Source organism: Lemur catta, chromosome 2 (assembly GCF_020740605.2).
Source record: "Lemur catta isolate mLemCat1 chromosome 2, mLemCat1.pri, whole genome shotgun sequence".
Classification (NCBI taxonomy): Eukaryota; Metazoa; Chordata; class Mammalia; order Primates; family Lemuridae; genus Lemur; species Lemur catta.
Genome location: NC_059129.1, coordinates 13,520,135 through 13,543,651, shown reverse-complemented (window position 1 = coordinate 13,543,651; position 23,517 = coordinate 13,520,135). Strand labels below are relative to the sequence as shown.

At 43.4% G+C, this 23,517-nt stretch overlaps 1 protein-coding gene across 1 annotated transcript in view; it reads left to right on the top strand.

The window, feature by feature from the left end:
• Window positions 1-22,742, top strand: part of DCUN1D3 (defective in cullin neddylation 1 domain containing 3) — a 42,028-nt gene extending 19,286 nt beyond the window's left edge. Inside the window, exons 2-3 of the mRNA XM_045542741.1 lie at window positions 15,383-15,918; window positions 17,404-22,742. Of these exons, the coding sequence (XP_045398697.1) occupies window positions 15,488-15,918; window positions 17,404-17,887 (915 nt within the window). The 5' untranslated portion in view covers window positions 15,383-15,487 and the 3' untranslated portion in view covers window positions 17,888-22,742. The remainder of the gene's footprint in view (window positions 1-15,382; window positions 15,919-17,403) is intronic.
• The last annotated feature ends 775 nt before the right edge of the window (window positions 22,743-23,517 follow it).

The following is a 23,517-nucleotide window of genomic DNA, read 5'->3' as shown; positions in this document are numbered from 1 at the left end:
TGCTGGATTAGAGTGAAGTGACACTTAGATTGGTTGGACAGGGAACACATCTCAGCATGTGAAGTGAGACCCATCTGATATGAAGGAGCCATTTATTCACAGTGACCTTTTTTTTAAATTGATATGTAATAGTTGTATGTATTTTTGAGGTACATGTGATAATTTGATACATTCATATAATGCGTAAAGATCAAATCAAGACGATATCCATCGTCTTTAATATTTATCTCTTCTTTATGCTAGCAACATTCAAGTTATTCTCTTTTAGCTATCTGAAGGATACAATAGGTTATTGTTAACTGTAGTCACCCTACTGATCTGTTGACACTAGGACTTATTTCTTCTATCTAACTGTATTTTTGTACCCATTAACCAATCCTCTACCCATCCTGGCCTCTGATAACTACCTAGAGAAGATAACCATCTCTATCTTCATGAGATCCACTTATTTAACTCCCACATATGAGTGAGAACGTGTGATACATGCTTGGCTTCTTTCACTTAACATAATGGCCTCTAGTTCTATCCATGCTGCTACAAAAGATACGATGTCATTCTTTTTTATGTCAGAGTAGTAGTCCACACTACATCCTTTATCCAGTCATCCATTGATGGACACTTGGGTTGATTCCATATTTTTGCTATTGTGAATAGTGCTGTGATAAACATATCAGTGCAGGTTGTCTTTTTGATATAATAACTTTTTTTCCTTTGGTTAGATGCCCAGTAGTGGGATTGCTGGATCAAATGGCTGTTCTGGTTTTAGTTCTTTGGGAAATCTCCATACTGTTTTCCATGGAGGTTATACTAATTTACATTCTCACCAACAGTGTTATCCAGTCAGTGTTCCCTTTTCTCTGCATCCTCACCAACATCCATCATTTTTTGACTTTTTAGTAACAGTCATTCAAACTGGTATAAGATGGTATCTCACTGTGGTTTTAATTTGCATTTCTCTACTGATTAATGGTGAGCATTTTTTCATATACCTTTGGGTCATCTGTATGTCTTTTTTTTTTTTTTTTTTTTTGAGAAATGTCTGTTCAGGTCTTTTCCCCTTTTTTAAATCAGATTATTTTGTGGTTTTTTTGCCATTGAGTTATTTGATCTGGGTATATATTCTGGTTATCCTTTGTCAGATAGATAGTTGGCAAATATTTTCTCCTATTCTGCGGGTTGTCTCTTCACTTTCTTGGTTGTTTCTTTTGCTGTGCAGAAGCTTTTTAGCTTAATGTAATTGTGTTTGTCCATTTTGCCTATGCTTTTGAGGTCTTATACAAAAAAATTTTGCCCAGACTAATGTCCTAGAGTATTTCCCTGATGTTTTCTTCTAGTAGTTTCACAGTTTCAGGTCTTATTTTAAGTCTTTAATCCATTGTGATTTGATTTTTATATATGCTGAGAGATAGGGATCTAGTTTCTTTTTTTTTTTCCAGTTTGAATCTGAATTCCAAGACACTCTAGTTTCATTCTTCTGCATATGGTTATCTAGTTCACAGTGATCTTTTGATTTTCCCAATTTTCAGATGAGGATCCTGAGATTTGGATTGGTTAAATGTGCTCCGGAGAGCTAATAGGGCTGGTCTGTGCAAACTCAGTCATTCTGTATCCAGAGCATGTCCTATCCTTCCCAGAAGGCACACGACTGTACTGGGGCAGCTGCAGGAGCTGCAATATCTGTGCAGTTGGTTTTGGAGTGAAGGAATTGAATGTGGTTGCAGTACAGGCAAAACACTGATGGCAGTTCAGAAAAGCTGCGTGTAATTCCATGGACACCATCCCAAGCCATCTTTGGATGCAGCATGTGTGTGCGTGTGTTCATGTGTACATACACCTTATTAATATTTTGGGGCCCATAGCTATCCTTGGATTTTCAGACTTATTGATGACTAAAGAGGTTATGGTGCTGTCACTTTATTTTAGAATTTTCTCATGCTGGTTTTTCTTAAAATAGGGCCTAGCCACTAGGGCAGAGTTTTAATAGACAGCATTTTGATGGTCATTAGGTGGTGGCAATTTTGGCAGGTCATGTGGGTGGGAAGTGGGCAGGAACTGAGCAGGAATCATCAGGTGTCTTACTTTGCAAAGCTTGCAAAACCACTATGCCTTCCATCAGGAACAGAGCTCTATTTTTGATTTAATTATCTGCTTATCTTTACACATATTAATATACCCCGCGCCTTTGTGCCATATGAGTATTTGTGAAAATAAGTAACTTTAAAAAAATATATGAGAGCTGAAACCTTGGGGCCTCAAGTTGCAACCTGCAGGGCATGTATTTCTAATAAAGATGCACAAACATGAGCATTTCCTGTCACTGTCTCCAAAGCCTGAACACTTTCTAAATAGAATCTGTAGCACTTAAATCAAAGAGAAATTGCTTCAGTGACAGTAATTGAAACCAAGAGGGTAGCCAAATTCTGATCAGATCTGGTCTTTCAGTTTCATAGGATGTGGCTTAGATCAAATACCTGTTTCGGCTGAAAGATTGATCATGTTATTATTGCACAAAGAGAGACTTCCGGGAGTTCTAGCTTTACAGCCTTTCACATGGTCTGAATGCTGGGAGGAGGTTCCTTCTTGGGAACAAGATGATGAAGAATAGAATCGAATAAAGAATACAATAGAATAAATCTCCTGAAGTACTCTGTGGTATATCTACCTGAAGGAGGCCTAATGTTGTAAAAATTGCAATCAGAAAAGTTCTTTTAGCTCATGAGTCATACCATCTATTCAATGGTGGCCCACCCAGTTGTAATGGAATTTGACATCTTTCCTGAGCTTGGGATCATCAGTCCTGTTGTTCTGCTAAGGGTTCCCATGATGTATTGAGTTGAAATTGTGGCCTAGTAGCCTGGTCCCAGACCATAAATCAGCATGTCTGGGTCTTAGATCTTCTCTTTCTTTGCTCTGTGAGTAGAAGAGATCTGAGTGGCAAAGCTGTGTCTTGGTAGGGACTCTTTCAATTGTGACAGAAAACCTGACATCTGGCTTATGCAAAAGGGAATTTATTGGCTTATATATCTGCAAGGTTCAGGCTTTGATCTCGACTGTTCAGGTACAGTTGGATTCAGGGTGCAAATAATGCCTTCAAAACTGTTTCTCTTTGTCTCTTGGCACTGTTTCTACTGGTGATTTCATTCCTGGGTTCTACAGGCATTTGAGCTGAGACCCATCTACTAAGAAGGGACCATTTAATCCTCACAGTGACCCTTTGATAGGCGTCATTATTTTCCCTAGTGGCTCTTTCTGGTTAGATGACTACAGCATCTCTAACCTCCTATGTTTTCAGTGCTGAGAATCACTTTGGCTGGCTTAAGTTACTGGCATATCCCTGATCCAGTCATTGAAGCCAGGGGCATGCATGTGAGGCTTTGGTGGGCCTGAGTCACATATTCCGTTGGCCAAGAGTGAGGGAGAGGGATCTGCTAGTGAAAATTGGGTAATCACCTGATGATGAGCCTGGATGCTGGGGAGGCAGACAAGTCTATTTGCAGTAATGACCTCTGTTCCAATCCGTAGCTTGAAAGACCATAGATAAGCCTAGGGGCTAAATGCAGCCCATTGACTGTTTCAGGGGTTCCACAGTTTCCTTTTGAATGAGCCTCTTGCTCCCTGGGAATGATTCTGGCCAGTCCTATGGGCCAGACCCTTTTACCTCTGATGATAAACTTTTGGTAAGGGGACCATTACTCAGTAGACCTCAAGGTGGGCCTCATTTCTTTCTTTTCTTTCCTTTTCCTTCCTTTCCTTTTCCTTTTCCTTTTCCTTTTCCTTTTCCTTTTCCTTTTCCTTTTCCTTTCCTTTCTTTTTTCTAAGAGACAAGGCCTCACTCTGTCACCCAGGCTGGATGGAGTGCAGTGGCGTGATCATAGCTCCCAGCAGCCTTGAGCTTCTGGGCTCAAGCAATCCTTTCTCCCTAGCCTCCTGACTAGCTGAGACTACAGGTGTGCGCCACCATGCCCAGCTAATTAAAAAAATTTTTTTTGGTAAAGATGGGGTCTTACTGTGTTGTCCAGACTGGTCTTGAACTACTGGCCTCAAGGGATCCTCCTGCCTTGGCCTCCCAAAATGCTGGGATTATAGGCATGAGCCATGGTGGCTGGCCCCTTTTTCTTTTTTTGTGTGTGTGGTGGGGAGGGGAGAGTTGATATTCTTTTGAAACAATAAATTGGGGAAATTTAGATGTAGTTGAAAGATAGTCTTATGATTAAACTCTTTTATGCCCCCCCCCCCATCACTGAAGAACACTTTCATAAAATCCTTGGAGCCGGAATCATTGGATTGGATTGGATGGCCTTTTTGACGTGATTCACAGTGAAGCAAGTAGTCTCTTTCTTTACCTGTCTTCTGTCTTTTGGCAGTTTGATAGGGTTGATATTTTTCCTTAAATATAAAGTCTTAAGGTCTTATGTGCTTTTGGCAAGTTTTTTTTTTTTTTTTAAGAAATTGAATTAGTTGGCAAATACTGCAAGTAGATGTTGAGAGAAATAGGCACTCTCCGTACACTGCCAAAATAACTTGACACTCCTTTTTTGGGAGGTCAGATTGATAGTCTCTTTCTCTCTTCTTTTTTTTTTCTCTGTCTCTCTCCCTCTCCCCTATATATATATATGTATTTTTTTTTCTGTTTATTATCCCACCAGTATTGTTTATAATAGTGAACTATTGGAAGTAAGCTAAATGTCTAACAATAAGAGATTTAATTGACAGATTTTGGTATCCCCATTCAATGGGACACTTATTTGGCTACTCAAAATGTTCTAACGCAGGGAGTCTTAACTGCTTTGCCTCTCTTCTGCAGAGCAGCACCAAATTTTTGACAGACTGAGTAGTAGGGTATAAATAGTCTATGCTTTACGTGAAATAGCTGGAGCAGCAGTGGTGATACCAAAACTATTGCTGAATTGCTGCTCTTTTAAAATCATTTTATGAGACAAGATTTTTATGAAAAAGTGTTCCGTGAAAAAGATTGCAAAATACGTTTTATAATATGACCCCAGTTTTTTTTAAAGTTCCATGTGCAAAGATGTACATGTATATATTTATGTGTACCATCCATATGTGCTTGCATAAAAGACTGAAACGATATACATACTCAAATGTTAATTGTAGGTGGTGGGATTAGTAGTTGACTTTTTTTCTTTATGCTTCTCTATATTATCTAAATTTACAGAATAACTGTGTAATACTTTACAATCTGGCAGCAGGACAGAAAGCCTTAGTGGCCTCACTTTTCTGACCAGGTTACTGATGTGGTTGAAAGCAGGAATTCTTTTATTGCACAGATCTTTTCTGTCCCTCTTCCTCTTCCTGTCTATTATGCATTAGCAGCCAGCCTCTATCATGGGCCTCTAGGAAAAAGCTGATAAATGTGGTCTTAATGGATTTGGGTTTTTTTTTCCTCATAAAGAATTGCCCAACATTAAGAGATTGATTAGTTACCATGTGATGAACCTGAGGCCTACTTAGAGGCTGTGTGGCTTTAGAAACCCCCTCCATACATTTGCGGTGGTCCAGGTGCCCCTTTAAGACATTTGGATGCAGTCATTTATCATCTTTACATTGTGCTCCTTCCTCATCTTTTGACTCATTTCACAATTTCCTTTCTTGCCTTTTACTTAGATGTAAAAATCTAATCTCATCTACAGTTAACTATTTTTCAATCAGTTGCTGACTAGTAAATTCCTCAGAAGGTGACTAAAAAGTAAATAGGTGATGTGGTATTTGGGTGTTTGAGGACTAATCACCTATAATCAGGTAGACCTCCAGGATGGCTGGTATTCCTATGCTAACTGGAAGCAGGGAATTAGTGTCTACTCAGTGGTTTACTTTCAGTGGGGTCTAATGAGGCTATATCCTAAGGAATAGGACACGTGGCAGACATATAGCTAGAGATGAAGAGTGTAGCGGGCATGCCATCTTTATTACAGAGCACAAATCCAAGATGGCCCTTTGGTTTTAAACAGGGAAAGTCGCTGAAAAAGCTGGTGTGGAAACAAAAAGAGTGGCCAACCTAGAAATCTAGTACCCCTTAATGATGTCCCCCTTGCAGCTAAGTGGGCAGTCAGAACCGCCCAGATCAGTAGCAACAGCAAAAAAAAAAAAAGAACTTCAACTGTGGGCCTGCAAAATTATATGGCCCTTTTTCAGTTAAGTCATGTGGGATTAAATATGTAGCTCAGTTCTGAAGCCCAGAGACTAAAAATGTTTCATTATTTGGAATTTGGAAACTCTATAGTATGTGTGTGTTGGCTTGGGTGTATTTGGCAATGGTATTTGTTCTAGCCAGCCCATGCTGGCTTCAGTCCTCTGGTCTCTACTAGATGTATATTCTTAGTAGTATGTTTTAAGTATACAAGGTAAGGAACAGTAAAAACAGTTTAAAAAGAAAAGAAATGACTTTGTGCTAAGCTGGCTGGTCTGAGTCATGTGACCTAAGATTATTTTACAGAAATGTAAGCAGTTGGTTCATTTTTCTTTTTTAAACGTTTTCTCTTTCCTTCTTCCCTCCCTCCCTTTCTCCCTTCCTTCATCCCTCTTTTGCACTTTTGAGATTGGTTGATGTAGACAGTCATGTGTTCCTACCCAACCCTAACTGGAATTAGCTTGCTGCTGCAGTACATTTTAGGACAAAAAGTCTTTTAAAAGCATGAAAATAGAAGCAGACGGGTCTCGTTTGCTTTGGCAGAGGGAACAGCTTTCCCTCCCAAGTAGCTCTGGCTAAGACCTAATCTCCGAAGGTGATCTTCTAAGTCCCAGGTTCCATGTGACAGCAGCAACTCTGCATTTAAAGTACTCCCTCAATCTTTCCTTCTCATTAATTTGATAAGTTTACTTTATAGGAAGTAGTTTACAAATGGACACCACCCATCTGCCACCTTTTTCTCAGGTCACTCAGAGCCTGCGGCTGCCAGGTGGGATCAGGGGGCTCTTGTGGTCTTGCCTCGAGCCTCTCCCCAGAGGATGGCCCCTGCCAGCACAGCCGCTTCTGCCTCTGGCAGCTGTAGAAAAGCTGTCTGAGGAATCCATGTACTTGGGCTCTCCGGTCTTTGGGTATCTGGCAGATACAGGAAGAAATAAAAACATGCACCCAGCTAGCTCTACAAACTGTTTAGATGAAAGTTGAAAAGATGAGTTGCTTGTATTGCTAATACGCAGAAACCAGCATCTGTCAGTGGCTTCATGCTGCTGAATAGACTCTAGATGGGAATAGAATGGAGGAGTGGAATGGATTGGTCCCTTCTGTCAAGGAAGTCTCAGAGTAGGTCTCAAGCGCCTTGCTGACACTACTTTTTGGTGCCAGCATTTGCCTCCTGTTTTCTAGCTCCTCATTTCACAAATCTGCTTCTTGGGTGACAGGTTCCGCGTCCGTAGCCAGCACAGCGTTCCTCTGAGTGCGCTTCCTGACCCGGCCAGCTGCAGCAAAGAGCCAGCTTGTTCTGGTCTGTTTTCTGTATGGCAGGGCCCATCACTGACCCTGCAGAGATCAAACTAAGGTGATTAAGGAGAGCGAGGTCTGCAAAACCAGTGTTTGTTGTCACCTCTTGTTCAGATTGGACTTCTCTCTCCTTTTGGACTTCTGCTTTTTCCTTGGCTCTGATAGGCTTGGGCAAGGAGAAGCGTGAAAACTGTTCACTAAGGAGACAAAGTGCCTGTTCTCAGAGGGTTGCAAATTTAGAACGTTGGCTTCTTTGAATGACAAAAAAATGAAGGTAGTCCCAGAACATTAGATGTTGGGAAGACTAACCCAGACCGTCTCCTCACTTTAACATGGGGGTCGCAGAAACTCAGGTTAAGTGACTGGCTCAAGGGCACACATGGCTCAGGGAGATGCCAGACCAGAACCAAAGGCTTCCTGGGAGTTTGCTCTGTTTGTAGTGACTCAGTACCTCTGGACCTAGGTGTTGTATGTTTTCTTCTTGGGGCATCATCATCTCCTTAGGGGAGGGGGATATTCTGGCACACATGGCAGAGAGCAATAGTGAGGCCAGTGCTGGAGAGGGGACAGTTTAGAGTCAGACTGCCTGGATTTGAATCCCTTTTCCTTCTTAGACTGGCTCTGTGACCTCAGGCCAACTCTTTCAGACTCTATTCACTTCCTCCCTCTGTAAAATGAAAATTGTATTATCTTCCTTATGGATTTATAGTAGATTAAATGTGATAATTCATGTAAATGCCCTCAATAAATATATGTAATTATTTAAAAAATATTGTTATTAATCTATGTTAATACCAGGGACCAACCATATTAGCCCTCTCCCACCTTCCTTTCACTTCATACTTATAGTCATTTAAGGACCCGAACAAGACCTGCCTTCTCTGGGAAGCCTTCTCAGAGGAAGTCTGACAGACTGTTTTTATTTATCAGTCATGCTGCTCAGTAGTTAAGAAACCTCAGTTTCCTACTCTATAAGAGGTGTCACAGCCTATTTCTCAGGGTGGTCGTGAGGTTTGAGGGTGATGATGCTTATAAGCATGTAGCCCCAGCTTCACGTACATTGGTTTCGCTTCCTCAGTCCTTCTCTACCCTTCTTTCTCTAAGGGCAGTTCACACTTCTCTCTCCTTTTCCTGTCTCCATTCACACCAAGTCTCAGTGCGGGTTAGCCCTCCGTGGTAGTTCCATTCCATAAGAGGCAGTCTTATCTCAGCAGCTGAGGGTAAGCCCCTGGAAGACAAGGACTTGCCTGGTTGTCATTTCATGAACTGCCTAAGGAATAGGAGGAACACCTTCCCGATCCCTCCTTGGAGCCAGAGCAGAGCATCCACAGGGACCGCAGCCTCGGGGATTGCCCTTTGGGCCCCGCAGTGGCTGCTCCAGGCCTAGGGCCAGGCAGGCAGCCAAGCCCTTCCCCAGGAATAGCAGCCAGGGCTGGCACGGGGAGCAGGCTGTCTGGAGGCTGATGTGCAGAGAAGGGGGAGAGAGGCAGAAACACTTGGAGCTGAAATTGAGGGAGAAAAGCTGGAGGCTGATCTTGGTCCAGCATAAGCTAAGCAGAGCTGGGCAGAGTTACTCTCTTTGATCTTTCAGGTAAACACCCAAAGCTATAAGTAGAAAAGAAAAAGAAAAGCCTAGAAGTAGGCTTCTCCAGTTTGTGGGTTTTTTCTGTATCTTTTTTCCTGCCTTTCCTTTCTCCCCACCCGCTCCTTGTCCTTGACTCCATTTAACCTGTTTGTGGCCCTTAACTGAATGAAGTAGGAGAGCCAGTGGCTTGTCGCGAGAGCAGGGGCGCTGCTGCTGAGCACACCTGAATTGCCACAGGAGGTCTGGGCTGGCTGCTGAAAAGGGCACTATACAAGGGAGGCTTGATTTTGTCACCAGCTTTGTGATAATAATAACTATCATAGAGGGAACCTTTTCATGTTGGAAAGCTACATTAACTTAGCTGTAATCCAATAAGGCCACATTCAAGAAACTTCAAGTAGATATACTTAAAAATGTACATTATTTTATAAAAATCTAACTACTATGTACTTAATAATTTCAAAAAATGAAAATGATTTGTTAATTTTAAAGTTAACTAACCTTTTAATAACTTTGTTGTATCTGCTTTTTGTTGGAAAGTATTTGAATATTTGGTTGCAGCATGGAGGTCCACAGTTTCAGTTGATCCTCTAGATGGGTATCAGTCCTTTCTGACACAAAGGGTGTCTTGATTTGGGTTAGGTAGGAGAATGTAGATTCACAGCAATAAGCGGTTGAAAAGCAAAGAAAACATTTTTTTCAGGCATGTTGTCGAAGGTGTGGGTATTCTGCTGCATTTTTCCATATTTCAATTGGATCTTTCTTAGCATCAGACAATGATTTTAAAATGTAATCTACCAAGAGCTCAATCAATTCCATGTGTAGTTCTTTAGGTGCGTTGGTGATATCAACTAGGTGAGGCTGAAATGGTAATTTAACTATCTGTTCTCACAGAGATAAAATTTTGGCTAATGCCTGTCCCTGCAATAGCCAATGCACTTTAGAATAATACGGCAAATCCACACTGACTACCTCATTGTTCAACTTTAGCATGTTACAAAAGTGAGGATGCCGTGTTGCATTTGCACAAATAGAATTAACAATACTTATAACTTGTTGCAAAGCACCACTTAAAATCTCTCTTTAGCATAGAGATTTTGCTGACGCAAGATACAATGAAAAGAAGTGATAGCATCTGGATCTGTGAATACTTTTTTTTAAATCTGTGCAATAAACCCTTCGTGTTTTCTTGTATGGAAGGTGCACTGTCTGTACATACGTTCACTAAATTTACCAGATTCAGTCCAACTTTATGACATTTATCTTGAAAGTTGTTGAAGATGTCTATTACCCATGTTCTGTTCATAAGACTACCCAAAGTGAGTAACTGTAGCACAGAAAATCTTGTTATGACCCTAAAATCTGTGCTGAGTCAGTAGTACCAATTGATTCATCCAAAGCAATTGAATAATATATATTTTCCTTTTGAAGTATTGCATGAAGTTCTATTTAGTTGAAGGCCAATTCATGCTGCCGATCAGTTATGGTTCTCCTTGAAAGAGACGGTTGTTTGTACTTTGAAATGTTATCGGAAGTCTAATAGAGCATCCTACAACTTTGACATTCTTTCACAAATTCTACATCACTGAATGGCTTTCCTTTTTTCCTGAGTATATAAGCTACTTTATAAGTTGCTTCAGTGGCATTATTTTATTCTTTGGTACTTTAAATACATTCATTTTAAAAATAGAATAAAAATATAAAAGATGAACAATAATGTATTAATAAAAGGATTTGTTCTTGTAAAATTTGGATTCACTCAAAAGGCTGCACTGAAGGACCTAGAAAGCCACATGTGGCCATAGGCTGGCTGCAGGTTCCCCAGCCCTGGGCTAGGCTTACTAAATGTGAGCCAGGTATTGAGCAGAGCACTTTAGTTTATTCTACCCAACAGTCCTTTAAGGCAGTGGTCCCCAACCTTTTTGGCACCAGGAACCGGTTTTTCCACAGATGGTGGGGAGAAGGGGCTCAGGTGGTGATGCAAGCTGTGGGGAGCAGCTGTAAATACAGATGAAGCTTCCCTCCTCCTGCCGCTCACCTCCTGCTGTGCGGTCCGGGGGCGGGGGGGGGGGGGTCAGGGGCGCCCATAAGTTTACTGGAAGACAGTTTTTCCACAGAGTACCGCCAGAGGAGGGGGGGCACTTGGCGGAGCTCTGAGGCCCAGTCCCTAACAGGCCACTGACCAGTACTGGTCTGAGGCCCGGGGGTTGGGGACTGCAGCTTTAAGGTACAGCTGCTCCATTTTAAGGTTTCACGCTGACAGTTACAGTTGGTTACAGTTAGCCATCACCGTGATTCAAATCTAGGTTTGTCTGAGCTCATCTTCGTAATTACTGTGCTCCTGTTTTCCCCTTTCCTAGCAAGGCTTGGCCTCCGTGTGTCTGCATTTATTTTCCTGTAAAATGGGGGTAATTACTCCATAGAGCTGTGTTTATATAGATAGAGCTACTATAATGTACTAACAAATACAAAGTGATACTCATTAATAATAATGCTCTGTTACTGTTGAAAATTTGGCTCTGGGGTGCCCAGATGGTGCTGAGGCTGTCCACATCTGGGGTGGCAGTGACAAGGAGGAGGACCAAGTGGGAACCGAACAGAAAGCTAGAAATCCTGTCTTTTGCACATCTGTAGAGATGAGACCAAGTAGAAAGGGGAAGGAGTTTGGAACTGGCTGAAAGCCTGCCCCAGGTTAGGGACAGGGCATGGCTGGTATTCACAGTGTCCATTTGGCACAGCAAATAGCTTGATTTTATTCAGGATCCATCACAAGGAAATCCCGCGCTCTAGAGGGTCTGGCCCTCCAGGTATTTCTGGGCAGTGGTGTAGGGGTCAGTGCTGTGGTGTGAGAATCTAGTTCTGAACAAGAACGAGGCTAATGACTTAAGGCAGGAATAGCCCTGGCTGGGCATGGGGAAACTGAGGCCTGGAACCCATTGTTCAAGTGAGACAAGCTGGGGCTTCCAACAGGCTAACCAGACACTACTCGGCTACTACTACTGCTGCTGACACAGTAATTGCCATCATAGCAAGTGTTCTCTGTGGATTGGGAGACAGTTTGTGCCAAGTACCTTTTATCTGCATTTCCTGGCTGAAGCCTTACAACAGCTCTATCAGGTGGATACCATTTTGCAGATTGAGGAAATTCAGGTTTCCAGTAGGGTCAAACAACTAGCCAGTAGCAGAATTGGGCTTTGACTTAGAGCTGGAGCTTTTTAATCATGCTGGTGGACATCCCAAGTTTAGGGCATCTGGACTAATTCTAGTACCGACCTCTGGTGGGGCTGAGCCCAGGGGTATCCGGCCTGCGGGGATCATGGCAGCCGGGCGGACCTGGGAGAAGGCAGTGGGTAGGACGTCCTCCTTGAGCACTGAGCACAGACCATGTATTGTTCTCTTTCCAGTGGCTGATGGTAAGATTTGCAGTTTGCTGCTCTGGGGTTGCTATGGTGTTGCTCCCAAACTCAGGGCCCATCCGTCGGTGTTTTCTCTTAGTGTTCTGCAGTAGGTGGGCTCAGCAGTCTAGCCTAGTGGTAAAGGTACATGGTTTCTTGAGCCAGACAAATCAGGTTCTGTTTGTTATGTGATCTTGGGTAATGACTTTATGCAGCCTCAGTTTCCCTGTTTTTAAATAGGGCTGTGGTAAGGATGTGTGAGTTAATGTCCCTAAAGTGCTTAGCATAGTGCCTGGCACCATATCAAGTGCTTGATAATTGATGACTGCTACTATTAGTTATTAGCCAACAGCTAGTGAGTCCAGCAGAGACAGTCGGCTTTAAAGCACTTGAAGCGCTGCCAGCCTGGGACACAGGGCTGGGCACTTTGTCTGAGCCTGGGGAAAGCTCTGGGAGCAAAAGTATTTTCCCAGGGAAAAGGGTAGACACAGAAGAAGATAGACCATTGGGCAGGAATCAGAGTAACGGGGGGCCATACTCACCATCAGATCTGAAAATATTTTCTTCTGGCTTGAGACCAGCACTCGCCTCAACACTCAACTGGAGTGGGGGCATTTCAAAGACAGGGACCAGAATGGAAGGAGGATTCAACCTTCTGGCACTTGCTGATTGATCATCTGTTGAAATTGATTTTCTCCTCCTTTTTCTCATCTGCCGGCACGTTAAAAGCCTTCAGTTGCAGCCGGTTCTGCTGTGTCAGGTCATCAGAAGATGCTCGTGCCTGGAGGGCTGGTTGGGTAAATGGGATTGGGGCCCCTTTGGGAGCCCCACCTGTTCTGTGCCTACCTGAAGGCCTCGGTGCCAGGATTTGGAGGAAGTTGCTATGATGAAGCATCTGTCCAGTGGGGGCGGGGTGAGTGGCCCGGGGTAGGTGGGTCAGATGGAGGCCAGGAAATCCTCTTATCTCGCTGGGTGCTTGTGCCTCCCTCAGCAGCAGGAGCTGAGCAGCAAACCCTGGTGAGTCAGCGCGCCTGGGAATTAGAGTTGCCAGTCTGTGAGCATGTGGGGTTTGTGTAAGTTTAGGCCTTTTGTTTCTTTCAGCATTCTAGTCTTCAGAAACACAAATCTGGAAACCAGACCCTCCACATGGTATAGTCCTTCTTTTTTTTTTTTGTCATAATTCAGCTCAAACAGTTGCTTCCCTTGTAAGATGGTCTTCCAAGAATTAACCCCTTGCCTTTTGAAATTTTAATAGATTGTGCTTATGGCTCACTAAGTATAGTCTTAAAGCCTAAAAAGACTTTAGAAAACTTACTTGGGACTGCCATTTTCCACACCAAAAGACCTTGTAAGGGTTTTAGTGTATTTTTGAAGCTAAGTGAAACTGCAGAGTCTTTTGAGGGCATGTGTGGACATGTCTTTTTGTCATTTATTCTCTTTGAGGGTGGAGAATGGGACAGGCCCTGATATGATTCATCTCCAGTAACTACAGGAATGATTCTGCTCTTCATTCTAAACCTGTTCTGTACTCAGAGCTTACTTACCCTTAGAGGGAGTTTCTCTTGAAGATAACCCCCGGTTTATCCAGGCACTATTTGGAGGAAGCTGAATTTTTTAGGCATAGTTTAAAGTTCTAGCCTTTTATAAAAACCACCCTTCTGCCCCACTGCCAGTCCTCTAAGAGCTTTGAGTTTGGATCAGGGAGGTCCATGAAAGCTCCTAGAACTGGGGAGGCCCATGTGGGGTAACATTGACTTTGGTGTCTGCGTTGCCTGCTATATTTCTGGCTCCTGGTCCACATTTCTACTAACAACATCATTACAGTGGCTGCTGTTATTATAGCAGTTGGCAAAATTTTACAGGGACTAAATTATAAATGGATTTTCTAGCAAACTAGTTGCGGGTAAGAATAAGAGTCCTGAATAGACAGAGCAGTCTTAGAGAAATCACTTCACCTCTGGCTCAGAAATTCCTAGCAATTTGTTTAAAAAAAAAAAAAAAACAACTTATAAATTACTTAAATAATGAATAAACCACCATGATGAGTTTGTTATGTATCAGTGCAGACTTTTCTTTTTCATCTGGCAGTTATCAAACTGTTTAGAGATTATATTTCAGCAGATCAGCCCTTCTTTTAAAGTGGAGACACACCCCTTTGGAAAACTGAGCCTACAGGTCCTATAGGACAGTGGCGTTTAGTGGGAACTTGGCTTGCATTCTGAGTGCAGCCTTGCTGAGGACCCGAGGGAGGGAGAAAAAGAAGCTCCTTGACGGGGAAGCTCGGTTTGGAGCGCAGGCTTGGTGGATGGCTCGTGCAGGTGGGTGGGGCAGGGCAGAGGAAGGGCATTCGCCTACTGTGTGGGGCAGCCCAGAAAGGAATCCGGAGGGCCAGGCCAATTTCACTTTGCTGCTTGGCGAGGCCCCTGCCTGTAGTCTTAATACTGCAAATCCTTCACCTCATTAGGCCGTTAGGAGACTGCATAGTTGTCTTGGATATGGCCACCCCTTCTCCCTACTCGTCCTACTTAAAAAGAAAATACGAGAATGTTAACATTAGGAACTAGATTAGATGAGCCTTTTATTTTTGCTTTTTGGCTTAACCCAGGTCCAAATAACTTTCTTGTGATGGCAAGTTGGCAAGACAGATTTCCTCTGGAATATTTCTGTCAAAACTGTAGTCTTTGATGTGTTCTACACATGAATCAGCCTCTTTGTAACCTATGTTACCTTAAGAATTTCAGGAATTTCCCTTATTGGTTCTCCATATGTGCCCTAGCCTCTGCATTTCCCAGGTGAAGTTACAGAGCCGGCTTATGAGGGAGACGATGTACTCGGGTGTCGCCCATGGTTCGTTGCCGGCCCGCTGGAATAGAGCAGTGCTTCAGCGCACAGCCCCTGGAGGTTCGAGTGTCCATACCCTGGCGCCCCTATCCAGAGGTGACTGCTTTTTGTTCCTTCCAGGTTGGCTGGCTCCTCTGGCTGATGGCATGTTGAGGTCCATGGGCCAGCGGCAGCGAGGGCATCCGAGCCAGAGGGGGCCACTCTAAAGGCCGGGCTACCAGCACCATGGGCCAGTGTGTCACCAAGTGCAAGAATCCCTCATCGACCCTGGGCAGCAAGAATGGAGACCGTGACCCCAGCAGCAAGTCACACAGCAGGCGGGGTGCAGGCCACCGTGAGGAGCTGGTGCCACCCTGTGGCAAGCCGGGTGGGGATATCCTCGTCAACGGGACCAAGAAGGCGGAGGCTGCCACTGAGGCCTGCCAGTTGCCAACGTCCTCGGGAGATGCTGGGAGGGAATCCAAGTCCAATGCTGAGGAGTCTTCCTTGCAGAGACTGGAAGAACTGTTTAGGCGCTACAAGGATGAGCGGGAGGATGCAATTTTGGAGGAAGGCATGGAGCGCTTTTGCAATGACCTGTGTGTCGACCCCACAGAATTTCGAGTGCTGCTCTTGGCTTGGAAGTTCCAGGCTGCAACCATGTGCAAATTCACCAGGTTAGTCACAAATACTTCATGTCACCAGGTGAGCAGAGGAGGAAAGAGAGCGCCACTGGGCAGTGGTACCCAGCTAGGATAGAACAGGTTTGGTTTCATAGGGTTTGGGTAAGTTTTTCCTTTTCTGAACAATTTTTCTAAAGCTTAAATGTTCTGAGCTAAGTTGTGGTTCTGATCCGGAGAAGCTCCCCTAGACACTCTTCAAGGTTTAAAATATATAAACCTGGCTTGATATAAACCTACTGAATCTCGGAGGATAAAGCTCACGCATTTGCATTTTGATAAAGCTTCATATCTGGTTCTAATGTGTACCCCACGTTTCTTCTCACAGAATAATGCCTTTGCCTAATTTGTAGGTCGGATTTCAGGCATATCCTAGTATTCCTGAGTAACTGGGCGCACTGATCATCTTTGCCTTAAGTGAGAATAATCCAGGGTGAGCCCTGTTGCTACTGGTCAGCTCCCTGCTGTCTTGGACCTTTCTTTTCTTTCACTCTTTGCCTTGTCATTTCATTCGCTCACTCAGTATCGATTGTGTGCCTATCATGTGCCAGGCACTGTGAGTGCCAACACAGTAAGTGCCTCTGGGGATAGGCCTTGGTCCCTCCATGATGCCAGTTGCCCTTTCTAGTTCTTAGCATACTGCCTGCCCTCAGCCAAGCCTACGTGCAGCAAGGACAGCTGGCCCCATTACGAAATGGTAGTTGTGCATATCGTCATGGTCATGTGTCTCTGGGAAGTGTGGTTTGCAGACCATGGGGTTATGAATGAATAAGAACTGACTCTGAGACCCAACCATAGAATTTCTAGTTTACGTGCCTCCTACCCTGGGTAGGTTACTCACCAGACCTCAGACGCCTCACTTCTTCAGTGGGTACAGCAATCCCTGATAAGATGATCAATATGAGAGCGTGCTGTAAGCTGTATAGATGTTAAAAATGCAAACCAACTTTCGTTTTTTAATAATAGAACTTTGATCTCTGGTGGCAGAGTTACCCAGCTTCATCCAGAATCTCTGGCTCCAAAAGTCTCCCTTGGCAGTCGCCAAAAATATACCGAAAACAAACAACCCACAGAGAATCAGAAGGGAAGCAGGAAGCCTCCCCCTCTGAGGAGGAAGAATCTACAGCTCAATCACTATTGCAGGGTGGGAAACAGGGCAGGGAGCAGGAGACCTGAGTTTAGCTTTGGGAAGATGAATGAATGAATAAATGAACCATTACCAGCTGCCTACCCTGTGCCAGCACTGTTAGAAGCAGTTAGTGTTTATTAATTTGTTTAGTCCTCACCAAAGCCCTGTGAAGCAGGGTGGTATTCTCACCATTTGACAGATAAGGAAGTAGGACTAATTAGTGGAGGAGTTGGAATTCAAATCCAGGCCATCTGGCCTCAAAGCCGCGCTCTGCTCTTAACCGCTATGCTATATTGCCTCTCGGTAAACGGTGGTTTATAAATGTTAATCGTGCCCTCTCCTTCCTGTTGCAGGAAGGAGTTTTTTGATGGCTGCAAAGCAATAAGTGCAGACAGCATTGACGGAATCTGTGCACAGTTCCCTAGCCTCTTAACGGAAGCCAAACAAGAGGATAAATTCAAGGATCTCTACCGGTTTACATTTCAGTTTGGCCTGGACTCTGAAGAAGGGCAGCGGTCACTGCATCGGGAAATAGCCATTGCCCTGTGGAAACTAGTCTTCACCCAGAACAATCCTCCCGTATTGGACCAGTGGCTAAACTTCCTAACAGAGAACCCCTCGGGGATCAAGGGCATCTCCCGGGACACTTGGAACATGTTCCTTAACTTCACTCAGGTGATTGGCCCCGACCTCAGCAACTACAGTGAGGATGAGGCCTGGCCAAGTCTCTTCGATACCTTTGTGGAGTGGGAAATGGAGCGAAGGAAGAGAGAAGGGGAAGGGAGAGGTGCGCTCAGCTCAGGGCCCGAGGGCTTGTGTCCCGAGGAGCAGACTTAGTGGCTCTGTCCCAGGAGCAGCAGCAAGGATCTGCCCGCTGCCCTGCAGCCAACCGAGGAATTGGACCTTTGTGGAAATTACTGAAGATCCGGATATTTTCTACTTTACACCTTTCTCTGCCTTGTATCTGAAAGGGCTCTAAAATGCTGTATCATGTTTTAGGCACTTTCTTCATTTTTTTGGTTATTTTGGTTATTTCTTTTTTGGGGGGTCCCCCAAAATATTTGAACCTGGCTACATGTTGTGTACCTTTTTTTGAAGCCTTCAGATAGAATAAGCCTGCCATTTCTTGCACAAATTTAGATTTTTTTTTGTGGGGGAGGGTGTAGAGCAGGGTGGGGGATGGGACGGTTAGGTTGAATTAACATGACAAAATGATACAGTGCCAGATCTCAGTTTTGCATATTGTTTTTCAGGGCAGGTCTGTACTGTGTGTAGTGCTGTTTACATGGTTGAATTTAGGTTGTAATAATTATTTTTCAGGATTCACACAGATTTGAATAGCAGTGTTAGCTGTTAACCACATTGCATTAATTCCCAGGCGATTCAGAGCTCTTGGAGAGCCCAGGCCCACTGAGAGCATTTATAGTCTGGTGACAACCCCCTTTTAAGCTAATTTATCCAAAACCCGTATTTCCCTCACTTCTTGCTCATTCCTCCTTTTGACCTATTGCATTTCATGTTGAGTTTATCCATCAACATGCTGTACCTGTCAGTCAAGTGAGCATTTTTTTTTTTTTAAAGAACATACTGTACTGAGAACCACTTAAGCATTGAATGCAGAGAAAGCAGTGCTACCTCAGTTTTGCTGGAAGTAGACTTCTTCGATAGTTTTCTTTCTTTGATGAAGTTTCTGTATTTTCATGTTGAAAGTGGAAATACTTTTTTTTTTTTTCTTTTTTTTTTTTTCATTTGCCTTGGAGCCAAAGTTTCTGTTCCTGGTGGTCGGGAAACTGTGCCAGCCGGCCAACTGACTTGAAGGAAAACTGTGGTATGGAGCTCTGCTTGAATTTTTTTTTTGTTGTTTTTTTCTTTTGAGTATCATCAGCTTACTTGTCTGGCAAGTGCAGAAGCCTGGGGTTGGCCTGAACTCTGCCAAACAAATATCAAAGTGTATTTAATAGTTAAATGTGTGCCCTTTCCCTTCTTGCTGCACCCATGTTGTCACTTGACCCCCAGGAGTTATTTATTATCTTTTTGTTAATGTCAGGCTCATTTGGGGTAATGTGATGACTGTTTAGGTTTACATGATCCTCCTCTCCTTTCCCTATCCCCAAATATGTATATATACATATATAAAATATGTATATATTTTACCTATATAAAATATATATATATACACATATATGTATCTATATTCCTTTGTTTCTTTGCCTGCTAAAACTGGCCATAAAAGAGGGAGCTGCCTTCAATATATAAAGTATAAGAAGAGTGCCAGGGAACGTCATTATGGAGGTTTTCGAATCTGAATTTGGACCATTTTCACTAAGGAGAACATGACCTTACTTAGCCCTTTCCTCATAAGAGGAGGGCCCAGTCCTCAGACCCCTTGCGTGCTTGCTCCGGAAGTCTGGCTTTGGCCAAATCTGCCACAGGGGCTGAGGCGCTGACTGTGGTCCTACCTGGTTTCAGTAGAGGGTCCTCTTGTTACTTTTCCATTTAAAAAATATGTCCTCAAAAAACTGTACTGGACAGGTGGGTGGCAGGAACTTGTATAGTTCAGCTTCCAACACTTTGGATCAGATTAAAAAGGGAATCATTTAAATAAAAACTTATAAAAATATTTATACTCTTGAGGTAATGAAATTTTGTCTATTAAACATTTGGAGTTTCTCTCCTGTACCTGCCAGGTGTGTTTTTCAACCTGGGCAGGAATTGCACGTTTTGAATTCCTATATTAGTAGCCTTACAGCTCTGGGCTCCCATCTTTACAAGGATGATTATTTAAGGAGTTTCAGCAGTCGATGTTTTTATAAAATTGATATTGACATAGGGAACATAACTTGGAATTTGCTTTTTTTAAAAAAAAAAAATCCTAAACCTGACAGTTCCTCCTTTCAGCAGGGCAGATGGGAAACTTTAAAACATCCACGGTAGGCTAACAATACTGGAAGGCTGAAGGGGGTCTTTGGCCAGATGTCTGGCTTTGTTCTAGCTAAATAAGACACAAGACCCTTATATGAGAGCCTCCAGGGGCCCGAGCAGGTTCTGTGGGCTCAGCCGCAGTTGAGATACCCAGACTGAGGTCTTTAAAGGACCACCTTTTCATCCAGCCAGTTTGCAACCTGGTTTTCCTAGTTCTGGATTGGGTAGAGGTTGAATGAGGGAAAAGCAGGCTGCTGCTAGCCTGGTAAGGCTCTTCCTATCCCAGATGAGAAGGGTGCATAGGAGAGAGGTGCATGGAAGAGGGAGGCAGCTAAGGACTCTGGAGGAACGAGATTCTTTCCGCAGCCTATAAGAAAACATTCCACACATTAAATATTAGAGTGGGAGGCTTTTGTTTTATTTTTAAATTAACGATTCACCTTTGCCACCCTCCACAAAAGAGCCAATTAAAAAATTATTTTTGGTTATGGTTTTAATGGTCCATGTGTTACAGAAATGCAAATGAGAAGCCAGAAAAGGGAGCAGTCAGGAAGGGACTTATAAGTTTCTTCCAGGTTTTAGTCCTGGATTTCAAGCTTCTGCAGTAGCTCTGGGCCAGTGCTTGGCTCTTTCATGAGCACAGGAAGAGCAGTTTTTTTGCAAAGGGATCCAAGGTGAGGTGTGTGTAGGGTCTGCAGTTACACTTCTGAGAAACGAAAAGCCTTGTTCCTCTCAACCTAGAAATAGGCTTGCTGCTTAATGGGTAAGCAGTAATTCTGTAGAGAAGACCAATGCCCCTCAGATAAAGCCAGTGGACCCTCGCTTAGCAAGGGCACACCTGGGTGCTGTGGGGAGGGCAGGCTGTGGATGCCATTTTGAAAACAGGCACATCTGAGGGTGATTACCACAAACTGAATATTTGTGTTGGGAGATTACTTGGTTTTGGCAAATGGCTTTGTGAGCTGCTGTGGTTTCTTTAGCAATTTATTAGAAAGCTGGTATGAGTTAAAGTGTTGCTTCATTGACTTGCTCTTTCCCTCATGCTGGATTGCCAAATTTGAATGTGTCATTCTCAGCCCCACCTTCTGTACTGACGCTTTGCTGTGCTTCAGCGGATTGCCTCAGCAGCTCTCCCCTCATCCTGCCAGATGTTCCCACATGTGTGAGTTGGGTCCAGGAACTCTTATCTGCCCTTCTGATAAGAGAAGAAGAAAAATCTAGAGCTGGGTGAAGATCTAAATTTCAACCAAACCTCCAAGCCCAGGGAAATATAATTGAAGATGTATAAGGCAGTGTTTTTAATACTCAACTTCCCTAAGGCAGGCTCAAACCAGCCTTCTTGGAAAGTAAGAAAGGATTAAGCCACACAGTATTAGTCAGTCTTTGAAACAGTACTAATCTCCCAGGGGCTGGTGCCAAAAGTTAGTCCTCAGTGCTGGAGGCTGCAAGGTGTTGCATGCCATAGTTTACTTGATGGCTTCATATACTATATACACCATGCCCAACTTGTATTAAACAGTGGTGGGAAGTTACTGGATAAGGACTGGTCTAAAAGTTTACAATCCAAAACATATCTGTTTAGGACCATTTATTTTGCCATATTTCAAGTGAAATTTCAGTGTAGCAAAACCCCAAAGGTAGAGTAATTTATACAATTACAAGATAAAGGGTGGAAGAAAGCTGCTGCTAGGGTTTTTTGGTTTTTTTTTAAGTTGCCTGCTTTGCTGTTTTTCTTGTGTCTTCTATGTTTGGTTAGTTATGAGTTGAACATCTTGGTAACTGACAAAGGTCTTCCTTGGGGGACTATAGCAATATCTGTTTAAATGGCTGAAAGGACTATTAAAGTTATTGAAGTGTGTTAATTGAGACTCCTTTGAGGACATGTGACATTGACCCTCCTCTTACTCCACAATGTTTTCTGAGTCGTATAAATGGGGTTCCCACCCCTTCTAACCCCCTTAAGAGTTTATTCTTATGGTATTAAAATAACATATATCCAGTTGAATCTGGACTGGGACTTGCACGATGGTGAGGATCAGCAGGGTTTCCCCCACCCACTCTGAAGGATGAAATAGATGCTTGGGCACTGGTTGCAGAAGCCAAGGTGGTTTGAATAGCTTTGAGTAACCATTGGGTTCTGCTTCTGATTCAGGTGCTAGGGCATCATGTCCTCCCCATTCCCCTCTTCCTGGACAACCAGCCTGCTGTCAGATGCCTACTTCCACCACCTGTCTTCTTTTCCTGATGCTTTCAACACAAATCTTGGATATTGCCAAAGGAAGCCATTCAGCAGCTGCTGCGGATCCCCCCCACCCCTCACACACACATATATTAGCTCTGGGAGAAGCGTCTTCCTTCTGAAACTGGTCCCCAGCTCCCAGTCTGTGATGAATTGCTCTTACCTGTTGCACTAATTCAAAGGGGGAATGTGAAGCAATAGGCAAATGGGGCGTGAATGAATTGGTCCCACAGATAGCCTGCCTTAAGCCGCTGAGGTGATGAGTCCACTGCTCATGTGACCCTCCACCTTTGTGGATCCCTCTTGGTTTGTGACCAGTGTGTCTGTTTCTTGAGGTTGTACAAACTTGACAAAAGTTCATACTTTTGTTTGTATTCTCTGCACTGTTGCACTCTCCAAATGGCCCCTTGAATATTTTTATTAACTTGTTACACACATTTTTGTCTTTGATGTCTACATTATTTTTTTCTTTTAATGTTTTTTTATTTGGAAGGTTACCTGCTGTTGGATTTAATAAATTTGTTTACTTGACTATTAACATTTCTACAAAAAAAAAAAAAACGTGGCTTTATTCTGGGGCAAGATTAAACCACCCACTGGGAGCCTCTACCAATATATTGATGAACAATTCCTATGCTTTGGGAAACAATCCAGATAGTAGTACATGAACCCCAGATTCTAAATGTGGGTGCCCACACCTCCCACACACCAAGCTTAAATGGGGTGCTTTGGGGATTCCAGTACTTACAGGCAAAGCAAATGAGTTCTTACAAGGCCATTACCCAAATAGTCTTAACTTAGCAACTGATGTAAGTTCCTATGAGGAATAAAAATTGAATTTGAGCCCTGTGTTAACTGCATGGCTCCTAGATCTATCAGTGTGGTGGTGATTAAGGCAAAAGAGACAAGCTGAACTTGGCTTTAACTGTCAAGTGCCACTGCTGTGTGATCGCTGGCAGTTTAGTGAACCTCTAAGTTTCCTTTTACTCACCTATAAAATTAAGGCACTCTTACCTCCATCAGTGTTAGAATTTAAAAGAAAGTCTTTATAAAGCACCTAAGACACTAAGTGCTCAATCATTACAAGCTCTTTTAAGGTTCTCCAAAAGGATGTTAGGTGAGCAATGTAGGGAATCCACAGAATAGGAGTCGGGGGTTGGTCATACGTGACCTTTCACAAGACACTGTCCCTCTTAGGAGCTCAGCTTCTCTCTGTGCCAAATTGGGGGTGGGGGAGAAGCTCAGGCTAACATGATCCGAGGCTCCCATCTTATACTCTAGAAGTCTGATTACAGCAGAACACTTA